Below are 23,016 nucleotides of genomic sequence, written 5' to 3'. Positions count from 1 at the left end.
CATGAATTGTGCATGTGAACCAAAATATAGTTCATCCAGGATCAGCTTTACTCCCATGACCCTTCAGAAAGATGTACTAAAGTTTTAACAAGCTGGATCCAAGACCTAGACCCTTGTCACCGGGTCCAGTTGGGTTACAAGTACTGGATTTGGGTATGAAGAAAAAAAAAATTCGACCCTCTAAGGGGCTCAGGTTCAGCCATTTCTTTTTCCTGCTTTGTGCATGTGGTTCCAACTTCCTAAAGCACTCCTCTGACTTCGTCTGTCAATTATCCTCCTCCTCTGCTTTTCCTCTCCACTCCTCAGCCCTTCCTCTTCTGCCATTCCCCCTGCCCCACGGTCCTGTTCTCCTCAACTCCCCCCCCCCCCCCGCCATATTCTTCCCCTTCCCTCAACTCCATCCTCAGTCCCCAGCCCTTCTGACCCCTGCGGGACATCACAGCCCCGCCTCTGGTAGCAAGGTACTCTGAGCAGGAATGACACTGGTAGTGCTACAAAACAAATCTCCCCAAAGAGCAACTGTGGTAGATTCAAAGGGGAGTGGAAGCTGTAATGGTACCACCACTGCAGTACGTAGAGCATCCCAGTGTTGCTGACAGGTTGAGCCAATTGGGAGAAAATCAGGGACAGGTCCCTGTCCCTTTCGTTCCTTTGAATGAATGGGGTGGTGGGTGACAGCCTCCCAGGCCTGCATGCAGAGGTCTGAACCCTGGGCTTGCACTGCTGGGCAAGCAGATGCTCTGGATGAGGTGGCAAAGCTGCTTGGTCTTATCCCAGAGATATGCATCTATGCAAACAGCTGCGGATCCACTGATCCCTGTGACAGAGGTGGCTTCCTTGCTGCAGGGGCCAAGCTCACCAGTTCTCGCAGGCTGAGCTTCTGTGGGGCAAAACACAACACTGATCCTCTGGGCATAGACCACCCCACCTCTAACCATAGCTCCCAGAGCAAAAACTAACTCCCTACAAGTGTTGGGCATGAGTTGGGTATGAAAACAATTTGACACTCCTGGGCTTGGTTCAGGTTCAGGTCGGGCTTTAAACTTAGGCTCAAGCAGACCTCTACAAAGAGGCATATAGTCTTGACAATCCAGGAGGCTCACACAACAGCCAGTCTTATTTTATTATTCAATATAAACATTTAAGAGCTGGTCTACGCTACAAAGTTAGGTCAACTTAACCACATCACTCAGCAATGTGGAAAACCATGTGCAAATGTAATTAAACTGATCTAAGCCCAGGTGTAGGCACTTCTAGGTTGATGGAAGACTTAGCCACTGCCTCTCAGAGAAGAGTATTTACTACAGCAACCGAAGAATCACTTCCATTTCTGTAAAAAGTGCTGGGGTAGCACAGCAACATTTCTTGAGTAGAAGATTGACCCCATATATTGCATTAATAAAGCACATTCAGTAATATAGAGAACCTACAGTTCACTAATTCAACTACAGAATCAGAGAGCTATTTTATGCTAATATTCAGCTCTCCATTCTAAATCAGTCTTACCCATGATTGGGACGAGATGTAGTTTACTGACCTCAACATAACATTTTGTCCCTAACAAAATCAAAGCACTGTCATTCGGCAGTGACATAGGCAAAAGACCAGTCCTGTTAATTTAGAAATTAAATCAATTGTAGTGAACAAGAATTATATTCGTGCTGTATATTAGCCAGATTCTCAAGAGACAGAGCTCCCTATAATAGTCTTAGATACATAGAACTAGCAAAGTCAGATGGCAATTTAGATAGGAACATTGCAAACGAATAGCACCCAGAGATTTGGTCAGACTCTTGTATGTTCTACCTCTGTAGAGGCCTCAGCTATTTATGCGTAGAAATATAAATGCAGGCTCAGGAAAACCAGCATCTGTTCACTTTGATAACAAGGATTTCCCAACGTGAAGCAAAAATGCAAGGTTAACACTAAGCCAGCCCAAGTGTTATGTAACCCAGAGATATATGTATGTAACCCAGAGATATGTAACCCAGAGATCACATTAGTGCAGGGTGTGCAAACTTACTAGGCACCATCAGGCAGAGGGACCTCCCAAATACATCGGACCTTGATGTTTGGGGAAAGTTGGCAGGGAAGGAAAAGGGGTGGAGAAAGGAAAAGGGCACGAGCAAAAGAAAATTGCTGTGAACATCCTCACAGCTCCAAAACAAAATAAGATTCTCTCATCCTGCTGCAGAAAGGATGCCAGACTAGTTTAAAAAGTTTAGTGTATTATATATACACACACTTCAATACATCAAGTCATTCAATTGCTTCACATGCATGCCCCTACACAATTCAATATACAAGAGAGGATACCTGTATTTTGTAGGAACAAGAAAGAGCAAGGTAGCACAGGATTTTGGGAAGAAGAGCCCAACATCTACTGTTATTTGCCTAAAAAGTTTTCTGAAGGGCTGTTGCTGCTCTGTTAATCCAGCCTACGTGCACTGTGATAAATATGCAATCTCCTTCGTGCAAATTGTCCCAACAGCTTAGCCCCGTGGCCATGCCAGGGCAATATGCAATGCAACATCAAAAGCAAGGAGTGCAAAACTTCATTGGGATGGGCCAAGAGAGTCAGATGCCCAATAAGCACTCAGAAGCAATTAGAAAAGATTGTTTGGATAACCTTTATCAATATTTTTTTAAATCAGAGAGTGGCCATAGCCCAATTAGCGCTAGTTATACATCAAGTTTAATTTGAGTTGTTGATGGTATGGGAAGGAAGGAGAAATGGAGAAGCCGTAAAGGGTGAAAGTAGTATTTCACCCTTCTAGAACGCTCACAGCTGAAGGAATTTTGTTCCCAAAGAGTCACTGCCAGACTCAAGTGCAGAAAATTTCAGCTATAAGAGCTGAATGTTTTGGAAAGTTAACTGGGGGATCGAGTCATATTGATACAGTTTAACAATCTTTATTACCACTGCTCACTATAACGTTGTGGAAAGATCAACTAGCACACAGCTTGAGGAATTTCTTCCTCCTTTGCACAGAGCTTCATTTGTAGCTCATCATCAGCACCACTAATAACTACAGTAACTCCTCACTTAACGTTGTCCCAGTTAATATTGTTTTGTGGTTAAGTTGCTGATCAATTAGAGAACATGCTCGTTTAAAGTTGCCAAATGCTCCTTTATAACACTGTTTGGCAGCCACCTGCTTTGTCCATTGCTTGCGGGAAGAGCAGCCCCTTGGAGCTAGCTGGTGAGGACTTGGAACCAGGGTGGAGTCGCTCAACAGGCTATCAATTGCTGAGCAGTTCAGCTGTCCCTCCCCACACTTCCGTGTGCTGCTCCTGCCCTCTGCCTTGGTATGGCAATATTTCATTTTAAACATTCCCCATGTTTAAAGAATTGTACTTTATAAAATTAAGCTTTTACAGAAAACCTCTCCTAAAGAAAGTTTATTTTGTGAATAAAATTAAGTTGAAAATGCCCTTTAAAGAATGTAATCCATTTCTCTCTTCTGTAGTGTAGACTATTTACTTGTGGCACCTGTGCTGTTTAAACTACTAAAGCGATATTTAAACGGAGGGAAATTGAAGGACAAAGTTTGGAAGCTGAACGCACACAGATAAAATTATGGGCATTAGAAAGAATAGCTAAGACAGACTTGAGAGAAACTCAGATTTAAGTTATCACAAAAATACGTCACCTACCTTGCTTGCGAACATCTTCCACAGCTGCCACTAGTTCCTCTTTAAGAAACTGACTCTCTTTTGCAATTTTGTCTCCCTTCTCCAAGAAATTCTCTGTTGCTTGTTCAACTGATGCAGCCAAAACATGGGCTTTCTTAGAACGTCCTCTTTTTTTGTTGGAAGGACCCTTGTTACTGGTATTAACTAGTGTTGTAACCTGAAAAGAGGGATAATTTATAGTTGAGATGTATACCGAATAAGTATATGTAACATGAAACAAGATACAAGCTTATCAACCTAATCGCTTGGATTTTCTGAATCAAAAGCATATTTGCAATACCTATGCTGACTTCAAGTAGGCAGTACTTAATTGCCAGTAAATTCATTTTTGAGCAGTTTTCATGGTTCTTTAATCAAGAAGCATAGTGACATTGTAATTAGACAAGTATGATAAACTTAAGCTAAAGTGCTTAGTGAGGGGTTTGTTGTTTAAGAAGCAGACAAAAATTGATTAAAAGTTAGGTGCATCTTTTTCTATGCATCATTAAGCTACAATTTCAGCAAGAGGCCAGGGCTATTTTGGATTTGGCTTCACACAAGAAGAATCCAAGTTTGAAACAATTAGTTCAGGACCGTTTTTAAGACTTTGAAACATTTTAAAAGATTAACAGGATTGAAGTGGCACATCTACAGAAAGCTAGCTTCACAGCCTTTCTTCAGTCCAAGACTGAAGGGATGAGGGACTTTGCAAGCAAAGTGATTTTACAGCCAAATTAGATGGCTGCAACCTGTCATCAAGTTCTCATTTAATCACTTTTCTAGGTGCAGTTCTTACCACCACCTGTAAGTGTAAGGTTGACTGACACTTTCCATTTTAAGACCCTGGTGAAGCTTTATAAGCAACTGAAAACAAGTTTTAACCATTTTGGCTCAATTTTTCCATGATCAATGTCTGCCTCAGGCTGAAGTTTTTTGGAAAGTTCCAGCAAAACACAGGTCATTTCAATCTGGCATCATTCTATTAATAGGTATTCTTTGTTTGAAGTTGTTTAACCTATTATGCATCCACTTAATGGTAGTTCTGCTGTGCCTGCATTTCTCCAGCTTAAATATCAGAATGTTATAACATAAGAATAGCCATACTGGGTAAGACCAAAGGTCCATCTAGCCCAGTATCCTGTCTTCCGATAGCGGTCAATGCCAGGTGCCCCAGAGGGAATAAAACAAAGATAATCAAGTGATCCATTCCCTGTCACTCATTCCCAGCTTCTGGCAAACAGAGGCTAGGGACATCATCCCTGCCCATCCTGGCTAATAGCCATTGATGAACTTATCCTCCATGAATTTATCTAGTTTTTTTTTTTAAACCCTGTTCTCGTCTTGGCCTTCATAACAACCACTAGCAAAGAGTGCCACAACAGCTGACTATGCATTGTGAGAAGAAATACTTCCTTTTCTTTGTTTTAAACCTGCTGCCTATTAATTTCATTTGGTGCCCTCTAGTTCTTGTGTAATGAGGAGTAAGCAACACTTCCTTATTTACTTTCTCCACTTCAGTCATGATTTTATAGACCTCAATCATATTCCCCCTTAGTCGTCTCTTTTACAAGATGAAAAGTCCCAGTCTTATTAATCTCTCCTCATACGGAAGCCACTCCATATCCCTAATCATTTCTGTTACTCTTTTGAACCTTTCAGTTCCAACATATCTTTTTTGAGATGGAGCAAACCACATCTGCATGCATTATTCAAGATGTGGGCATATGATGGATTTCTATGGAAGCAATATCATATTTTCTCTGACCTATCCCTTTCCTAATGATTCCCAACATTCTTTGCTTTTTTGACTGCCACTGTACATTCAGTGGATATTTTCAGAGAACTATCCACAATGACTCCAAGATCTCTTTCTTGAGTCACCCAGTTTTGAAAGAGCCTTTTGTAGCTCTTCGCAGTCTGCTTGAGAACTAACTATCTTGAGTAGTTCTGTATCATCTCCAAATTTTGCCACCTCATTGTTTACCCCTTTTTCCAAATCATTTATGAATATGTTGAACAAGACTGGTCCCAGTACAGACCCCCGGGGGACACCACTCTACCGCTCTCCATTCTGAAAACTGACCATTTATTCCTAACCTTTGTTTCCTATCTTTTAACCAGTTACCAATCCATGAGAGGACCTTCCCTTTTATCCCATGACAGCTTACTTTGCTTAAGAGCCTTTGGTGAGGGACCTTGTCAAAGGCTTTTTGAAAATCTAAGTACATTATATCAACTGGATCCCCTTAACCACATGCTTGTTGACTGCCTCAAAGAATTCTAGCAGATTGATGAGGCATGATTTCCCTTTACAAAAATCATGTTGACCTCTTCCAACAAATTATGTTCAGCTAGGTGTGTCAGACATTTTTGTTCTTTATATTTTCCAACCAGTTTACCCGGTACTAAAGTCAGGCTTACCAGCCTGAATTGTCAGGATCACCTCTGGAGCCCTTTTTAAAAATTGGCATCACGTCATGTGGGACTGTGGCCTGGTCTACACGGGGGTGGGGGGTGTTTCCAACCTAAGATACACAACTTCCCTCGTGTCCTCATGGCGTGGGGTCGACTGCTGTCGCTCCCCCATCGACTCCGCTTCTGCCTCTCGCCGCGGTGGAGTACAGGGGTCGACGGCAGAGTGATTGGGGATCAATTTATCACATCTACTCTAGACATGATAAAATCGATCCCCGATAGATCAATCGCTACCTGCCAATCTGGGGGTCAAAAGCCTTGCTGAAGTTGAGGTATATTATGTTCACTGCATCCCCCCATCCACCAAACCAATTACATGGTCAAAAAAAATGAAATCAAGCTGGTCTGGCATGATTTGTTCTTAATAAAGCCACACTGGCTGCTAGTGATTACCCCTTCATCCTCTAGGTATTCGCAAACTGAATGTTTTATACTTTGTTCTACTGGCTTCCTAGGTATTGGGGTCAGGATGATGCGTCTATAAATTCCCCAGCTCCTCCTTTTTCCCTCTTTTTAAAGATGGACATTATGTTTGCCCTTCTCCAGTCTTCTGGGACCTCTCGTCATCCATGAGTTTGCAAATATTATTGCCAATAGTGAAGAGATTTCTTCAGCTAATTTCTTCAGCAAGCTGTGGTGACGTGAATTCATTCAAATCAGTCAGAAGATCTGAAGTGTTCTTTACTTATCCAGATCTGCATCCCTTCCCCCTTTACAGTCTATGGTAACTTCACTAATTATCCAGTCACGTTATTCTTTGTGAAAAGACTGAAGCAAAGGAGGCATTGAGCTGCTCTGTCTTCCTATCAACTTCCATTACCAGCTCACCGTTTCCATTGAGTAATGGATCCACACCATCCCCGATCTTTGTCTGACATTTGCAGAATCCCTTCTTGTTGTCTCTAACATTTCTTGCCAGCGGTAACTCATTCTTTGCCATGGCTTTCCTGATTTTGTCCCTACATGCTCGTGCTATTCCCATGTATACCTTCCTTGGTGACATGCCCCTCCTTCCAGCTTCTTGTGCAGCCACATTGGCCTCCTGTAGCTCTTATCTTTCCTCTGCATCAGAATAGCTTGATGTTGAGCATCTAGTATTACATTTTTTAGGAACTGCCAATCCCTTTCAACTCCTTTTCTTCCTAATTGGTCTTTCCATGGGACCTTGCCTATATTTCTCTGAGTTGGTTGAAAATCTGCCTTTCTGAAGTACAGTGTCCTTGTTTTGCTGTTCTCATATCCTCCTTTCATTAGGCTCTTGAATTCTATCAGATCAGCAACACTAAGTTCCCCATCATTTTCACATTTGTAACTAATTCATCCCTGTTGATCAACACCATATCCAAAATGGATGACCCCCTAGTTGTTGCCTCAATTTTCTGAATCAGGAAGTTGTCCCCTGCACAAGAACGAACTTGCAGGACATATGTTTTGCTATAATAAGCATCCAACAAATATCAGGGAAGTTAAAATCCCACATTAATATTAGCTTGTGTGTGTTCGCTAATCTGGTCACCTGCTTGTAGAATGCCTCATCCACTTCCTCTTCTTGATTTGATGCATTATAATAGACCGCCCCACCATAAGATCACTGCTATTCTTTTCCCTTTTTATCCTCATCCGAAGACTCTCAGTAGGTCTGCCACCCACTTTCTCTTGGGCCTTGGAGCAAGTGTATACATTCTTGATATAGAGCACAATCCCTCCTCCTTTTTTCCCCCCATACCTATCCTTCTGGAACAAGCTATATCCCTCAGTGCTGGTACTGCAATCATGGGAGTTATCCCACCAAGTCACATTTTTCTTCATATACCATGTTTTCCAGTTCATCCTGCTTGTTCCCCATACTTGTATTGGTATACAGGCATCAAATATATTTTGCAGACTGTCCTGTTGCTTTTATTTTTGCCTCATGACCACCCACGTGGGCGTCAAAAGTCCATGATAGAATTTGTTTTTTGTCGTCCCCCCTGCAATTTGCTCTTTTAAAAGCCCCAGTAAGGCACATGTAAAAGAGCTACTTTGCAGCCTTCATGTTCTTCTAAAGTACTCAAGTCAGAAAATGAAAGAATTGAAGTGGTCTGTGCAGCCTTAATTTGGCTTCTTTGTGCATATGCATTATGAGAGTCTAGTTATGTGACCACACCCCCCCCCTTCTCTCTCGCCCCTGCACCCAAAGAGGTTTAATTTAAAAGCCAGTAGGGAAGTGTCTATCTGAAAATTCACTGTCCTCCAATAGCAATGTCTGCAGATCCTACAGAAAGGATCCCATCTGTAGTGTTACTATAAAGGTGGAACCACGCTGGACAAAGCCATTTACTTGGTAGTGCTCCAATAAGAACAGATTTCATCCACCATTGCTTGTACATCTAGTTTTAAAAAGATCAAGGACTTACAGGGGGTCTTACAAATTTCTCAATACAAAAAAGTATAATCTTTCCAGCCAGGAAGCTGCCATGGCTCTAAGGAAAAATAAGTCTTGATAGACACTGGCAGAAAGATACTATTTGATCTATGAAGCACATGACTCTGGGGCACATACACCTTGATACAGACAACTGACGTTTTCTTGACTCTTACCAACAGGCAAGACAAATACCGCTGTTGATTTATGGTCTCTATTATTCTTTAGTAGCATTCTGAAATGTGCTTAAAATGGGTAATAAATTCTGGTTTTCTTTACACCTAAGTAATCTCAGTAAGTAGCTTCAAAATGTCAAACTGAAGAGGTACAAGATCTGCCATTTGTTCAGCTTCTTATATTTTTAACAGGAAGTTACCAAAACTGATCACTTAAGATTCAACTGTAACAGTCCCACTTCTTGACATGTAGCTTTAAAACACTAGCTACACAAAAGTTTTTAGGCCATTCTTGACTTGAACTGGTACAACTAGTGGGTTTTTTGTTTTAAGTTTTAGGATTTAAGTTCAGTTTTTGTCATAGTGCATAAGCATTCACTTATGACAACAGGTCACAGGAATCTTCCTCATCTGCAGCTACACTTCTGTGGCACAGCTCCATGATCAACAGCCCACTCTCGAGCTTATATTTCATAAGGGAACCTCCAGGATGTAGAGCACACTCCTCTTCAGTGGCAGGACCTCTGACAGATTTCACCTGGGCCAGGTCTCCCTTTGGGAAACAAAATGGATGCTCTAGAAACTTCAAGGGCTAATGAAGTGGCTCTAGCTCCTCAAAGGTCAATCTACTTGCCTATCAGTGGACCCATGGCAGGTAAGAAGCCCTCTTTGGTGATGACTGTCCTTCACTAGGGACAGTTTTCACCAACGGATAATCTCAGTTCATGCACTAAATTTACTGCAAGAGGAAGTTTGCTTTACCTTCTTCCGGTTATTTTCCCTGTCACACCACTTAGAGCACTTGGAACTGCAGGTACAGGCTGTTGCTGCTGCACTACCTCATGAAAGAAAATTATCCTGTACTCAGAATGTCCTGAAAAAAAGTTTGTTCTTTTGATGATGTCAATTGAATTTCCCTAAAGGGAGAAATCTATGAATGACACTGAATTTGCAAGGATACAGAACTAAATGGTAGGAAATCCAATGGCATTTTACAACTTTAGAAACAGAAAATAATGGTAAGTTCATCAAGAAGTAGAAAGTCTACTTCTTGCCAATGAATGATGGGGTATTTAGCTTTGGAAACAGAACCTGACTGATTGCAAGATCTGCAGACCTTCACACATTGAAGAAAGTTTTTCAGATCTCCAGAACTGTGACATTCTGTACAAACTGGCAAAATTATTTAAGTTCCCTATTCTTAAACAGGCTAGATGCTACTATAATTCTTTCCCCAATGCACTTTAAGAGGTCTGCATGAGAAACCCTTTGCTGCAAATCTTCAGAGTGCCCAAAGTATCTTTACTGGGTGTCTCCATCCTGTAGGCCTTACAAGGTATGCACCCATCCTCTCCATCTCCTTCAGTACACTTTATTATGTAATTAGTCACACGTACAAAGCAAAGTCTTCAGTGGCTGAACACTACACAAAAGTTTAGTGGACATTTTACAAGTATAAGCATGCAATTGTCGAAGAGTTCTGTGTCAAAGGAAAACTAAGTTTGACCATGGCACTTTTTCTAAATGAGAGTTTGTTCCATTACCTATTTCAACTTTTACTCCTCCCAACTAATTCTGGCTATAGACATGTATTAAAAGGGCTTCTAGTATTTTCAAATAGGAAAATATCTAGTTGCCTTGTACTGCAGGCAACAACCACTTGTGTTCAAAATTTTCACTGTTTGGCTGCTCTCCCCAAAGTGAGCTTTTTGCTTATAAAAGCTTTCTATCTAACAGGGAATTCAAATGAAAGCTGTTATGCAGTTTTAACTATAGCAGTTGCTGCTCTTCCCACCATAAGGGCTTTTAGTCCACCAGAATTCTAATGCAAGACAGAACTTTCTACAGCATCTCGGTTTCTAATGACACAATTAGAAAGAACAATATTTAGACAAGAACAATTGAATAAGTTTCACCTAAAGGATTCTTGTTGGGAAAAAAAAACCTGTACCACAGAGGGGAGAATAAACTGAGCGCAAGTACAATAAAACTTCAGCAGCAATGTGATATGCGCTTTTTGCGCTTCTGATTAAATGAAGGACTGTGTTATATTAAGTTGTGACAAAAAGCAAAAAAAACACAGTCTAAGATTAAGACTAGAAGTATGCTTACCACCAACAGACTGAGCAAAAGCCTTTTGTTCTTGATCCCCCACGTCCCCCTCCACCTATCTATTTCAGACCAGGTTTTCATTTCTGGACTTCAAACTTCAAGGTATGAGGATTAATCATCAAATTGAAAAACTTACCAAAAACTTGAGAGCTTGATATACAGATTTCTTACCTGTGTTACCAGGGGCTCCAATAGTCTTTCAACTGCCAGTGTTCTTATCTCTAAACTTTTGGGATCCCATTTGAAGTTAACACTGCCTGCATTAACAGTAGTCATTTCTTTGAGAGAGAGAGAGAGAGAAAGGAAAAAAAGTTAACTTCAGTCTTACTAGGTCTTCTTTGTTATGACGGATTGATTTTGAAATGAAACATAAGGATTATATGAAAGTGCTACATTATAGTTACTACTTAAAGCCAAATTTGCACTGCCTTTGGAAATACCAGTTTTGAATTCGCTTCCCATTTTATCATTTCAGTGCAAAATTGTGTTTTCAGTTATGACACCATGATTGTTACGTTTGTTTAGGTTAAATAAGCCTAGAACAACTACCTAAAATATAGTATTTCCAAGCAGAGTGCCCCATCAAAAGTGTTTTGGTGGTTAATTTGTCTTATTTTGACTAAGGTCAGTCTCTAGCTAATATTCTGTGAGTCAGAAACCAGCTTCCCTCCAACCCCCAGTTACTTCTCAAACCCAAATTGAGGCTGTTTTCTTTTAACAGTTTAAATACAAAGTCAGCTTACATTCAGCTATAGCAATGCTGCTACATACAGCCAAAAAGCTTGAGAATGTTCAACTGCTGTACAACTTCCATATTTATCAATATTTCATGGCTAGAACCAACGCTTTCCCTTAAAATCTCCCACTACAAGGCTGCTTTACAGCTTTATGAATACAGTAGAACCTCAGAGTTACAAACCCCCTCCATTCCTGAAAGGTTGGCAACTCCTAAATGTTTTTTCAGAGTTACGAACATTATGGTTGTTCTTTCAAAAGTTTACAACTGAACATTGATTTAATACAGCTTTGAAACTTTACTACGCAGAAGAAAAATGCTTTTAACCATCTTACTTTAGATGAAACAAGCACAGAAACAGTTTCTTTATCTTGTCAGATTTTTAACTCTCCCCCCCCCACCCTTTAAGTAGTTTATGTTTAAACACAGCACTGTACTGTATTTGCTGCCACCTGATTGTATACTTCCAGTTCCAAATCAGGTGTGTAATTGACTGGTCAGTTCATAATTCTGGTGTTTGTAACTCAGGTTCTACTGTACATGCTTGAAGCCATAGCTAAGCCCCATCTTCCTCATAAAGAGATTTCATGTTTACACCCCCACTGAACAGTCAAGTGGCACTTCACAATTCTCTTTGGTATTTTTCCTAAGACACTGAAGAAACCTGATCCATCTCTCCAAGAGTACCATGGTTTCAAGAATAGAACTAACATGCTGAAGAGACAAAATGAATTAAGGAAATACCCAGTTTTAGCTTTACCTCCCGACAGTACTCAGATTGCTAAAACAATGACACAACCAGACAAACACACACAGATAAGCAACAACTTGATTCTAGGGAACCCGGTATTTAAATATTTACAGGTGTGCAAGACCAGTTCCAGGTTACTTTTTAAGCCATAGGTCACAATTTCTGGCTCTCCATGCTTTAAATGATACCTGATGTTTGACGTTACACCCTTTGATCTCCTATGTAGGATAGTTATTTTTAAACGTGACCTCCAAATAAAAAAATATTTTGGTTTGTCTCCTTTGTGCTTCTTTATACTGTGAGCCTGAAAGCATGCTTCTCTTGAAAAAGCATTTATTCCCATATTTATCTTGGAAGTACCAGAAAAATTTTATCCAGTTTTTGTTGGGGGACTACTTTAAAGACGGAGGCATGGTCTACACTACACTTAGGTTGACAAGAACAAGGAGTCACCAATGAAGTTAACAGGCAGCAGGTTTAAAACAAAAGTAAGTGCTTCTTCACACAATGCACAGTGAACTGTGGAACTCTTTGCCAGGCGACACTGTGAAGGCCAAAACCATAACAGGGTTCAAGAGAAAAATTAGATAAGTTGATGGAGGATAGGTCCTTCGATGGCTATTAGCCAAGATGGTCAAGGATGTAACCCCATGCCCTGGGTGTCCCTAAGCCTCTTACAGCCAGATGCTCTGATTGGATGACAGGAGGTAGATCACTTAACTGCCCTGTTCTATTCCCTTTGAAGCACCTGGCACTGGACACAGTCTGAAGACAGGATACTGGACCATAAGTCACACGGGATATAAGTTGCCTTGCCTCAACCTATTTGTACATATGTCTACTCAAATTTGTCTTGGACCTACATAAACAGCCATTTACAGCAATGCGGCGACAGCTGACCTACTGAGGTTGACACAATGCAAGTGTAGACATTGAATAACCTGTGCTGACCCTAGCGGTCCTCAAGAAGCTGTCCCATAATGTGCCCATTCCCTGTGACACTGTCTGCTCTGGTCACAATTGTAAGCTCCACTGCCCAGGGGTTCCACAGACTGGAAGCCACTCCATCCCCTTAAAACTCCTGCGTGTTTTTTAAATACCTTTTCCTGATTGCCCACCTTAGCAAGCACAAGTAGCAGCTCACCCTCATGCAACTGCCCAACTGACCATGACAACTCCACTCACTAGACATACTTCTGCCTGGAACAGATGGGAGATACTGGATCTCCTGCACTTGTGGAGAGAAAAAGCTGCGCAAGCATAGATATGGACCAGCCATAGGAAGATGGGCATTATTAATAGATTGCCTGCATCCCAGGTACAAAGGGGTTCAACAGGGATCAGCAGCGCCACGTAAACACAAAGGAAATTTGCCAGCCATATCACGAAGCCAACAATAGATATGGTTCTGAGCCACAGACGGGCTGCTTTAACAATGGGCTGCATGCCATACTTGGCAGAAACCCTACCAGCACCCTACAGACCACTCTGGATACCTCAGAAAAAGCCCAAGACGGAGACCCCTGCCTTGAACAGCAAAGAGAAGGTAAAACGGGAAGATGCAACATGGGACCCCAGCCACACTGCAAGTCAGGACCTGTTTGAGACTCCATCACAGTCTAATCAGTCTCACCAGGTAGGTATGGAGGAGTGTTATGAACTGGAAGGAATCTCAGGTAAGCGTGCGTGTGCATTCTTCAATACAACATTTTAAATTAGAGATTGTGCTCCTCCCATCCCCAAATTAAGATAAAGTATCTGATTTTTATTGGTTTTCTTGCATGAGAAAAGGTAGCAGCACAAAGGTAGAGTTGGCAGTTGCTTTAATATGCTGAACACCCATACATCAGAAGTTCAAGGATTCAAAAAGTTAAGGTTTTATAATGGTTAAGACAAATTACCAACATCACTTGTCAAAATATAAAAAGTAAATATCCTTAAATCACACACTGAGTTCTCAAGTAACATTTTTCTGCCTACCAGTAAGTTTCAATTATCATTGGGGAAAAAATTGGTCAGTGTGTGTGTACACTATGAAAATCATTTACCAACAAAAAATCTAATCCTTCAAAGTTTGAGATATAGGCCTTGTCTACACTGAAGTTTCTATGCAGTAAAGCAGCTTTTTGCTTTGTAACTCCTGAAGCGTACACACTGCCAATCCACTTATTGCGCAGAAAATGCACAGTTGCAGCGCTGTACTAACAAAACCAAAACAAAACAAATACAGCCTGACAAAAGGCGTACAGCTTTCTGCACCAGGGGTACAGTTCCACGGTGCCAGTGTAGACACCCTGGTCGACTGGCGACTGGCCTATGGAAGGTGTCCCACAATGCCTGTTCTTGCCTCTCTGGTCATCAGTTTGACCTCTACTGCCCTGCCCTCAGGTGACTGTCATCCCCACCCCGTAAATTCCTTTGGAATTTTGGAAGTCCCCTTCCTGTTTGCTCAGTGATGCATGCAGTGGTCTCAGCGCATCTTTCCAGGTAGCCCTGCTTGGAGCACTGCGGAGCTGCTGGACCTCAACAGCATTTGGGGAAAGGAGGCTGTCCAGTCCGAGCTGCACTCCGACCGCAGGAATTATACCACCTACAGACAGATTTCACAATGCATGACCGAAAGGGGCAGTGACCAGGACACACTGCAGTGCAGGGTCAAAGTGAAAGAGCTGCAGAATGCCTACCACAAGGTGTGGGAAGCAAACCGCTGCTCTGGTGCTGTTCGTTCTATAAAGAGTTGGACACAATACTCTGTGGCAACACCACCTCGACTGCAAAGGCCACTGTGGATACTTCGGTGGCTTGCATGCCAGTCAAGAGTGGACCAAGCCAGAAGGAAGAAATCTTGGACAAGGATGTGGAGGGGGAGGGAGACCCAGAGGCAAAGGAGAACTTGGAGGCCAGAGATGCACGCAGCTAGGAGCTCTTTTCTACTCCAGAGCACGCTAGCCAGTCACAGCTGTCGGATCTTGGCAAAGCGCAAACAGGAGAAGATGCCCCTGGTAAGTGGATTTGATTTTGGGAATTGCTGAAGTGAGGAGTTGAAGGCAGGAGGGTTGCAGAAAGCAGGCTGTGTCTGTATGATATGCGTACCACCACATGCCTAGTCTGAGCAGTAGAATAGAGTGTTGATTGATTCCCTCACTTCATGGGAATCTGCCTCAGAGAACTCTCATGAAGATACTGGGCAATCTGCTACCGCAAGTTCTTTGGCAGAGCTGCTTTGTTTCTTGTCTCATTAACTTTTCTGCACCAGTCTGCCATCGCTGGAGGGGTGGGGATGGGACAAGAGAAACCATTGCTGCAAACAGGTGAGTCACATAAGGGCCAGGGCAGAAGCTGCAGACTTGGAGAAGATCCTCCCTTGATTCCCTGCTCACCTTCAGCAGTGAGATATCTTCCATAACGAACACAGGCCTGTGGAAAACGTGGGGACAGGAATGATTATCAGGCTCCCACTACAGTGCTGGCTCTCCCCAAGAGCCACATGCCCAGTGTACAGTAGGGTCTGGGAACACTGTTTTATGCTGTCCCTGTGGTTACTCACCATTTTGAGGGTCTTATGGCTCATACGTGCTTGCCTGGGGTCAGACAGTAACAGGTATGTGAATAGCGGCGGTGTTTTAAATCATTGAATCAGTGTTGTTGTGTGTGTTGCAAACAATACTGCTTCTGTAAAATGTTGCGTTTTGGCTACACACAGATGGACCTTGAGAGAATGGCCTCCCCCTTTGTTCTCGCCGGCTGAACGACTGCGCAGAATTAGAAAGCAGTTACGAAGAACTAAGGAGGACTTTCTCCATGAGGTTATGATGCACTCCGTGGCCGAGAAACAGGAATTGAAGGAGTGGCGGGACAGTGAGAAGAAGGACTGAAAGGAGAACGTGAAGCTCTAGAATGAAGCCACAGAGCGTCTCTTGAATGTTATGGAGCACCAAGCAGACACGATCCAAGTGATACTAACACTGCAAACCAAGCAGCTCCCCACCCACCCTCCCCTGCAGCCACTGTCACAAAACTCTTTCCCATGTGCTTCACACACACCACCACCACCCTCTTAACCTCCTGGCTCCAGTCTGTACCTGCGGCATTCCACTCCTCCCCCGTCACAGTCCAGCACTGCGGACTCCCAGTACCCACTGCACTCAACACCCGTCGTCCTTCAATTTAGCCCTGCTGAAGTACAGTACCCATTGCGCTATGCTCCAAAAGACAAGGTTGTCTAGGATAGCTGGACATACACAAATCTTTAACCACAGACCCCACCTTCTCCTGGGTCTTTCCCTTCCCCTATCCCCCTCAGTGCTGATGTGTTTTTTTGTTGGTCTCTCCCCTCCGGTTGTGTTTTTAATAAAAATTGTGCTGGTTTGAAAGCAATCTTTATTCTATTAACTGAAAGCAAACAGAGCCCTGTAAAGCAACATACAATATCGTAAACTTTCATATTGCATCGCCTACACCAATCACAATTACCTTCTAGCATTACAAGCTCAGCACTCCCGAACATAACAAATATTAGCAGCTTTCAGCTCCAAATTGCTGCCTCAAGGCATCCCTGATCCTTATGGGCCTGCGCTGCGCCCCTCTAATAGCCCTGGTCTCTGGCTGTTCAAATTCGGCCTCCAGGCACTAAGCCTCAGCCGTCAAGCACTGAGTGAAGCTTTCAACCTTCTTTTCACAATTATGATGGAGCATAAAGCAAGCGGCTATAAGTATAGGAATATTGTCATTCGCCAGACCAAGCTTCCCATATAGGTAGCGCCAGCAGATCTTTAAACGGCCAAAAGAACACTCCACAGTCATTCTGCACTTGCTCTGCCTGTTGTTGAACCACTCCTTGCTGCTGTCAAGGTGCCCTGCATACGGCTTCATAAGCCACGGCATTAAGGGGTAGGCGGGGTCTCCCAGGATCACGATGGACATTTCGACTTCCCCTACGGTGATCTTCCAGTTCGTGAAGGAAGTCCCTGCTTGAAGCTTCCTGAACAGGCCAGTGTTCCGAAAGATGCGTGCGTCATGCACCATTCCGGAGCAGCCTGCCTTAATGTCTGTGAAATGCCCACGGTGATCCACAAAAAGTGCCTGGAGAACCATAGAAAAATACCCCTTCCAATTAATGTACTCAGTGGCTAGGTGATCTGGTGCCACAATTGGAATATGCGTGCCATCTATTGCCCCTCCAGAGTTAGGAAAGCCCATTTGGGCAAAGCCATCCACAATGTCACGCACGTTGCCCAGAGTCATGGTCTTTTGGAGCAGGATGTGATTAATAGCCCTACACACTTCCATCAACACGAGACCAACGGTTGACTTTCCCACTCTGAACTGGTTAGGGACCAAATCGGTAGCAGACTGGAGTAGCCAGCTTCCACAGAGTGCAATTGCCACACGCTTCTCCAATGGCAAGGCAGCTCTCATTTTCATGTCCTTGCGCCACAGGGCTGAGGCGAGCTCATCACACAGTCCCATGAATGTGGCTTTCCTCATCTGAAAGTTCTGCAGCCACTGCTAGTCTCCCAGATGTGCATCACGATGTGATCCCACCACTCAGTACAAGCAATCTCGTGTCAAAGCAATGCGTGGAGAGATCAATGATGCACTCCTCTTGCCTTTGTAGTTTATGGAATAACTCCACTGCCACTCGTGATATGTTAGTCAGAGCAAGCAGCATGCTGGTCAACAGTTTGGGATCCATTCCTGCAGACTGAAGAGACAGAGTGGGGTACACATCCCGTTGAAAGATAGCACCAAATGCGAATGGAAGCACAGGGATTGCTGGGATGCAAAGCAATGCATCATGGGGCATTCGGACAGGACCCAGGATGCCCCACAACCCCCTCCGCCGAAATTTCTGTGCTCACCTGAAGTTTCCTTTAGACCAGCAGCAAGCAAGCGTCACAGATTTATTCTTACAGAGAAAATCCATTAAAAACAGGTGACCCCCACCACCCCATAACTCCAACAAGGGCTCTGATAGGACTCAATCCTTTACCCCACCAAGAGTTTGTGGTTACAAATTCATGACAGCATCAGTTTAGAACTAGCACATCCTTGAATAGGTTAGCCTTTCCTTTATACAGCGTGGGCCTTCCACAGACTCTGGAACAGGTAATCAGCAGAGAATGGTCCTCTCCTCGGGATGCAGCTTCAAAATTTGCATAACTGGAGATAAGGAATTTGCATTCATTTCTCCCTCAACATTCCCCTGGTGGCTACTTGATACAGTTTGTTACAAAAGTCCATTCCCATCTGGCAAGTTATTCAATTGTAAACACCACTTTCCAAGGTTCACATCCCATCTCACTCAGAGGTTACCTACAATCCTGGCCCACTATAATACATAACCCTCCCACTTAATGCAATGTACTCCAAACATACTTAACTAAGTAAGGTCTCCCAGGGATATTGTCAGAAACTGGTATGTGTCACATTCCGCCCCTGGAGAAGCCATTACCCTATAGGAACATGCTCCAAATACCAAAAGAGGGATTTTACTCCATGCTTTGTATGCCTCAAACTAGATAATCCATCTGGAAGTCAGTGACAGGCTTTTTTGACCCTTACTAAAGGATGGGCATAAGAGAAAGAGCTGTAGATCTACAACATTCTGCAAGTTAGATATATTTCAGTTGCAAAACACACATCTAGCATATGCCATAAGCATTTTCCCTTTGAATGTTATTCATAGATTAAGACCAGAAGGGATGATCATTATGATACAGCAGGTCAGACACTAGACTATAACACAGACATTCCCCAAAACAACTGCTGGAGCAAAATTCTTTTAGAAAGACATCCACTCTTGATTTAAAAGTTACCAATAATGAAGAATCCACCACAACCCTTAGTAAATTGTTCCTATGGTTAATTACCCTCACTGTAAAAAATTTACATAATTCCCAGTCTGAATTTGTCTAGCTTCAACTTGTAGTATTTTAAGCCCAAATAAAAGCAGCACTATCTCTTGAGCTCAGTATAAAAAGTGAATTAATCTTAGGGAAAAACAGTTGGTTCCATTTTGAGCACTACTTTATACATGTGAATAATGCAGTATGGGGAGGGATGAGTGGGGGGGGAGGCAGGGAGAAGGGGGTTACTGGATAATACCCTTAACTCAAAACACTTACCTGGCTACAGTTATAGCCACCAGAAAGTGTTGCGCTCTGAATGGTTTGACTGCCTGTTAGGCAAGGGCAGGGGTGGGCAAACTTTTTGGATGAGGGGTTGGGGGTGCAGGAGGGTGCTCTGGGCTGGGACTGAGGGGCTCAGAGGAGGGGAGGGGGATCAGGGCTAGGGCAGGGGTACAAGAGGAGGCCAGGGAGCAGGCTCCAGGCGGTGCTTACCTCAAGCAGCTCCTGGAAGCAGCAGCATGTCCCGCCTCAGGCTCCTATGTGGAGGTGTGGCCAGGCAGCTCTGCACGCTGCCCCATCCACAGGCACCACCCCTGCAGCTCCCATTGGCCGTGGTTCCTGGCCAATGGGAGCTGCGGGGACAGCACTTGAGGCTGGGGGCAGCGTGCAGAGCCCCCTGGCTGTCCCTATGCATAGAAGCCAGAGCAGGGACATGCCGCTGCTTCTGGGAGCCGCACCAAGCCACGGCACAGGGCAAGCCCCGGACCCCGCTCCCCGGTGGGAGCTTGAGGGCTGGATTAAAATGTCTGAAGGGCCGGATGTGGCCCCCAGGCCATAGTTTGCCCACCCTTGGGCAAGGATGTTCAGCATAAACCGCTGTTCTGAGTGATTGGAGGCAGAAAGATCTAGCAATGCTACAAGCAGGCTGAAAATCCAATGTTAAGATCTGTGGACCTCACCTAGTTAAAAGGTCTCCTATTCAACCCCAAATTCCCTCTACCCATCTGTCAAACCCTTCAGATGTCCCCCTTGCTCTGATCCTATACCCTAGCATAGATACAGTAAAGTTGCTTTCTCATTATAGAAATCTTTAGTAGCTAGATTTAGGGATAGCACAAACTGAAATATATATAAAAAAACAAAACAAAAAATCCCCCACTCAGGATATTGTACTAACTCTATTCCTTTTAGTAACTGAATATTTATATCAAATCACAGAGACCACAGCATTCAGGTCCTGCTAGACAACTCTAGTCAGTTTCAGTGAGTGGTTGAAAGTTTCAAGTATTATACCAGCCCTTGAAGTATACCCCCCCATCCACTTTGTCTTCACTTACAATTTTGCATTTTACATGCTTGTCTTCATTGCTGATGTGCCAAAGGCCCATGTGGAATTATGTGAAGTTACTAATTTGAAGTTACAGATAAACTAGAATACAGAAAAATGTTTCTCTAATTCAGGGGTGGCCAACCTGTGGCTCCGGAGACACATGCGGCTCTTCAGAAGTTAATATGCAGCTCCTTGTATAGGCACCAACTCCAGGGCTGGAGCTACAAGCACCAACTTTCCAGTGTGCTGGGGGATGCTCACTGCTCAACCCCTGGCTCTGCCACAGGCCCTGCCCCCACTCCACCCCTTCCTGCCCCCTCCCATGAGTCTGCAGTGTCCTCTCTCCTACCATGCCAGGAAACAGCTGATCAGGAGGTGCTGGGATAGGGGAGGGGGGAGGAGCACTGATTGGTGGGTCTGCCGGTGGGTGGGTGGCGTTGGGAGCAGGGGGAGCTACTGGCTCTTTGGCAATGTATATTGGTAAATTCTGGCTCTCTCTCAGGCTCAGGTTGGCCACCCCTGCTAATTACTTAGAAGCAAAACCCAAGATTACCCAAGTAATTTTCTAAAACTGATACTGCTTTTAAAAAAAAGGGAAGCTACTATCAGTTCAGAGCAACTGCGCCTGTATTCCCCCTCTGTGGGCCAGCAAAGGCACCAACTTTTAGGCTTCTGGCTCTCCAGCCATCCTCTCTCCTGGGATGAGGCCCATGATTTTTCTCAAACTGCACAGTACCTTGCCTACTGAATTCCCCAGCAAGTCAGACTGCTTAAATAGTCCTGCTTTGCTTTCTCCTCAGAGTCTATAAACAGTATAATTGCCCCACAGCTATCAGTTACCACACAGCTCTTTACAAGCAACCACATCTCTCGTTAAGCATTACAAAGAAAAACATTAAAAACAAGTCAGCTTACATGCATACTAATAAGCTTACCAGAGATCAGGCCCCTCCCCCACCAAGGGCTCCAGCAGCTGATCAATCCTTCAAACCCCACCAAGGGATTTTTGTATGGTTACAAGTTCATAGCTCATAACTAGCACCCCCACGAATCTCAGTAACTCCTTTATGCAATGTTGTAGCTCTGTCAGTACTAGAATATTAGAGATAACATGGGTGAGACATAATCGCTTATTGGACAGATGAGTTTTTGAGTTACACAGGTCTGGGAAAGACCCAAGAGCTCTGGACAGCTCCAAAGCTTGTCTCTCTGACCACAAAAGTGATCCAATAAAAGATAACCTCACACACCTTTTCTCACACACCTCAAACAGGGTTTTTTCACACCCCTGAGTGAGGAAGTTGCAGCGCTGTAAGTTGCCTGTGTAAACAAGCTCTTAGTTTATATAGTTATAAGCCTCCTCACCCCATACATTCCTTTGCAAATTTGAAAGTCCAAGCAAACATGAAGGGGTGATGCATGCAATGGACTCAGCACATCTTTCCAAGTGGCCAAGCCTGCTCCACACACCAGGCGATCCCCCGCTTGGAGCAATGCTGAGCTGCTGAACCTCATCAGCATTTGGGGAGAGGAGGCTGTCCAGTCCCAGCTGCGCTCCAGCCGTAGGAATTTTGATACCTACAGACAGATTTCACGATGCATGATACAAAGGGGCCATGAATGGGACATATTGCAGTGTAGGGTAAAAGTGAAGGAGCTGCAGAATGCCTATTACAAGTCGCGGGAGGCAAACCACTGCTCCGGTGCTGCGCCCACGAGCTGCCGATACTATGAAGAACTGGACACAATACTCAGAGGCGACCCCAGCTCCACTGCAAAGGCCCCTGTGGATATTTTGCTGGCTCGCATGCCAGTCAAGAGTGGATCAAGCCAGGAGGAGGAAATCTTGGATGAAGAGGGGGAGTGGGACCCAGAGGATAACTTGAAGCCCAAAGATACATGCAGTCAGGAGCGCTTTTTTATTTTTACCCTGGAGGAGACTAGCCAGTTACAGCAGTCGGATCATGGCAAAGCACAAACAGGAGAGGAGGCCCTGGTAAGTGGATCTGATTTGGGGAATTGCTGAAGCGAGTTGTTGGGGGGCAGGAGTGTTGCAGAAAGCAAGTTTGTCTCCCACATGCCTGGTCTGAGCAGGCTGTTGATAGACTCCCTCACTTCACGGGAATCTCCCTCACAGATCTCCAGGAAATGTGTGTGGAGATACTGGGCAATCCACAGCCTCAGGTTCCTCTGCAGAGCTGCTTTGGAGAAGACCCTCCCTTGATTCCCTGCTCACCATCAGCAGCGAGATCTCTTCCATAATGACCACTTCCTGTGGAAAGTGTGGGGTCAGGAATGATTATGGGGCCCTCCCTATAGTGCTGGCTCTCCCCAAGAACCACATGCCCAGTGTACAGCAGGGTCCGGGAAGAATAATTTACCTTGTTCCTATGGCTACTCACCATTTTGGGGGCCTTGTGGATCATGTGTGATTGCCTGTGGTCAGCTAGTTAGCGACAGATGTGAGAGTCATGGCTGTGTTTTAAAGCCCTCAATCAGTGTTGTC

The 23,016-nt window shown here is 44.0% G+C and overlaps 1 protein-coding gene across 1 annotated transcript in view; it reads right to left on the bottom strand.

Moving 5' to 3' along the window:
• CTNNA1 (catenin alpha 1) overlaps positions 1-23,016 on the bottom strand; it is a 203,103-nt gene that overhangs the window by 155,981 nt on the left and 24,106 nt on the right. Inside the window, exons 2-3 of the mRNA XM_073356004.2 lie at positions 11,014-11,120; positions 3,658-3,853 (exon numbers count right to left, since the gene is read on the bottom strand). Of these exons, the coding sequence (XP_073212105.1) occupies positions 3,658-3,853; positions 11,014-11,118 (301 nt within the window). The 5' untranslated portion in view covers positions 11,119-11,120. The remainder of the gene's footprint in view (positions 1-3,657; positions 3,854-11,013; positions 11,121-23,016) is intronic.

The sequence above is a fragment of the Lepidochelys kempii genome, chromosome 8, assembly GCF_965140285.1.
Source record: "Lepidochelys kempii isolate rLepKem1 chromosome 8, rLepKem1.hap1, whole genome shotgun sequence".
Lineage (NCBI taxonomy): Eukaryota > Metazoa > Chordata > Testudines > Cheloniidae > Lepidochelys > Lepidochelys kempii.
The sequence above is the reverse complement of the archived record's forward strand: the minus strand, read 5'-3'. Positions and strand labels throughout refer to the sequence as shown.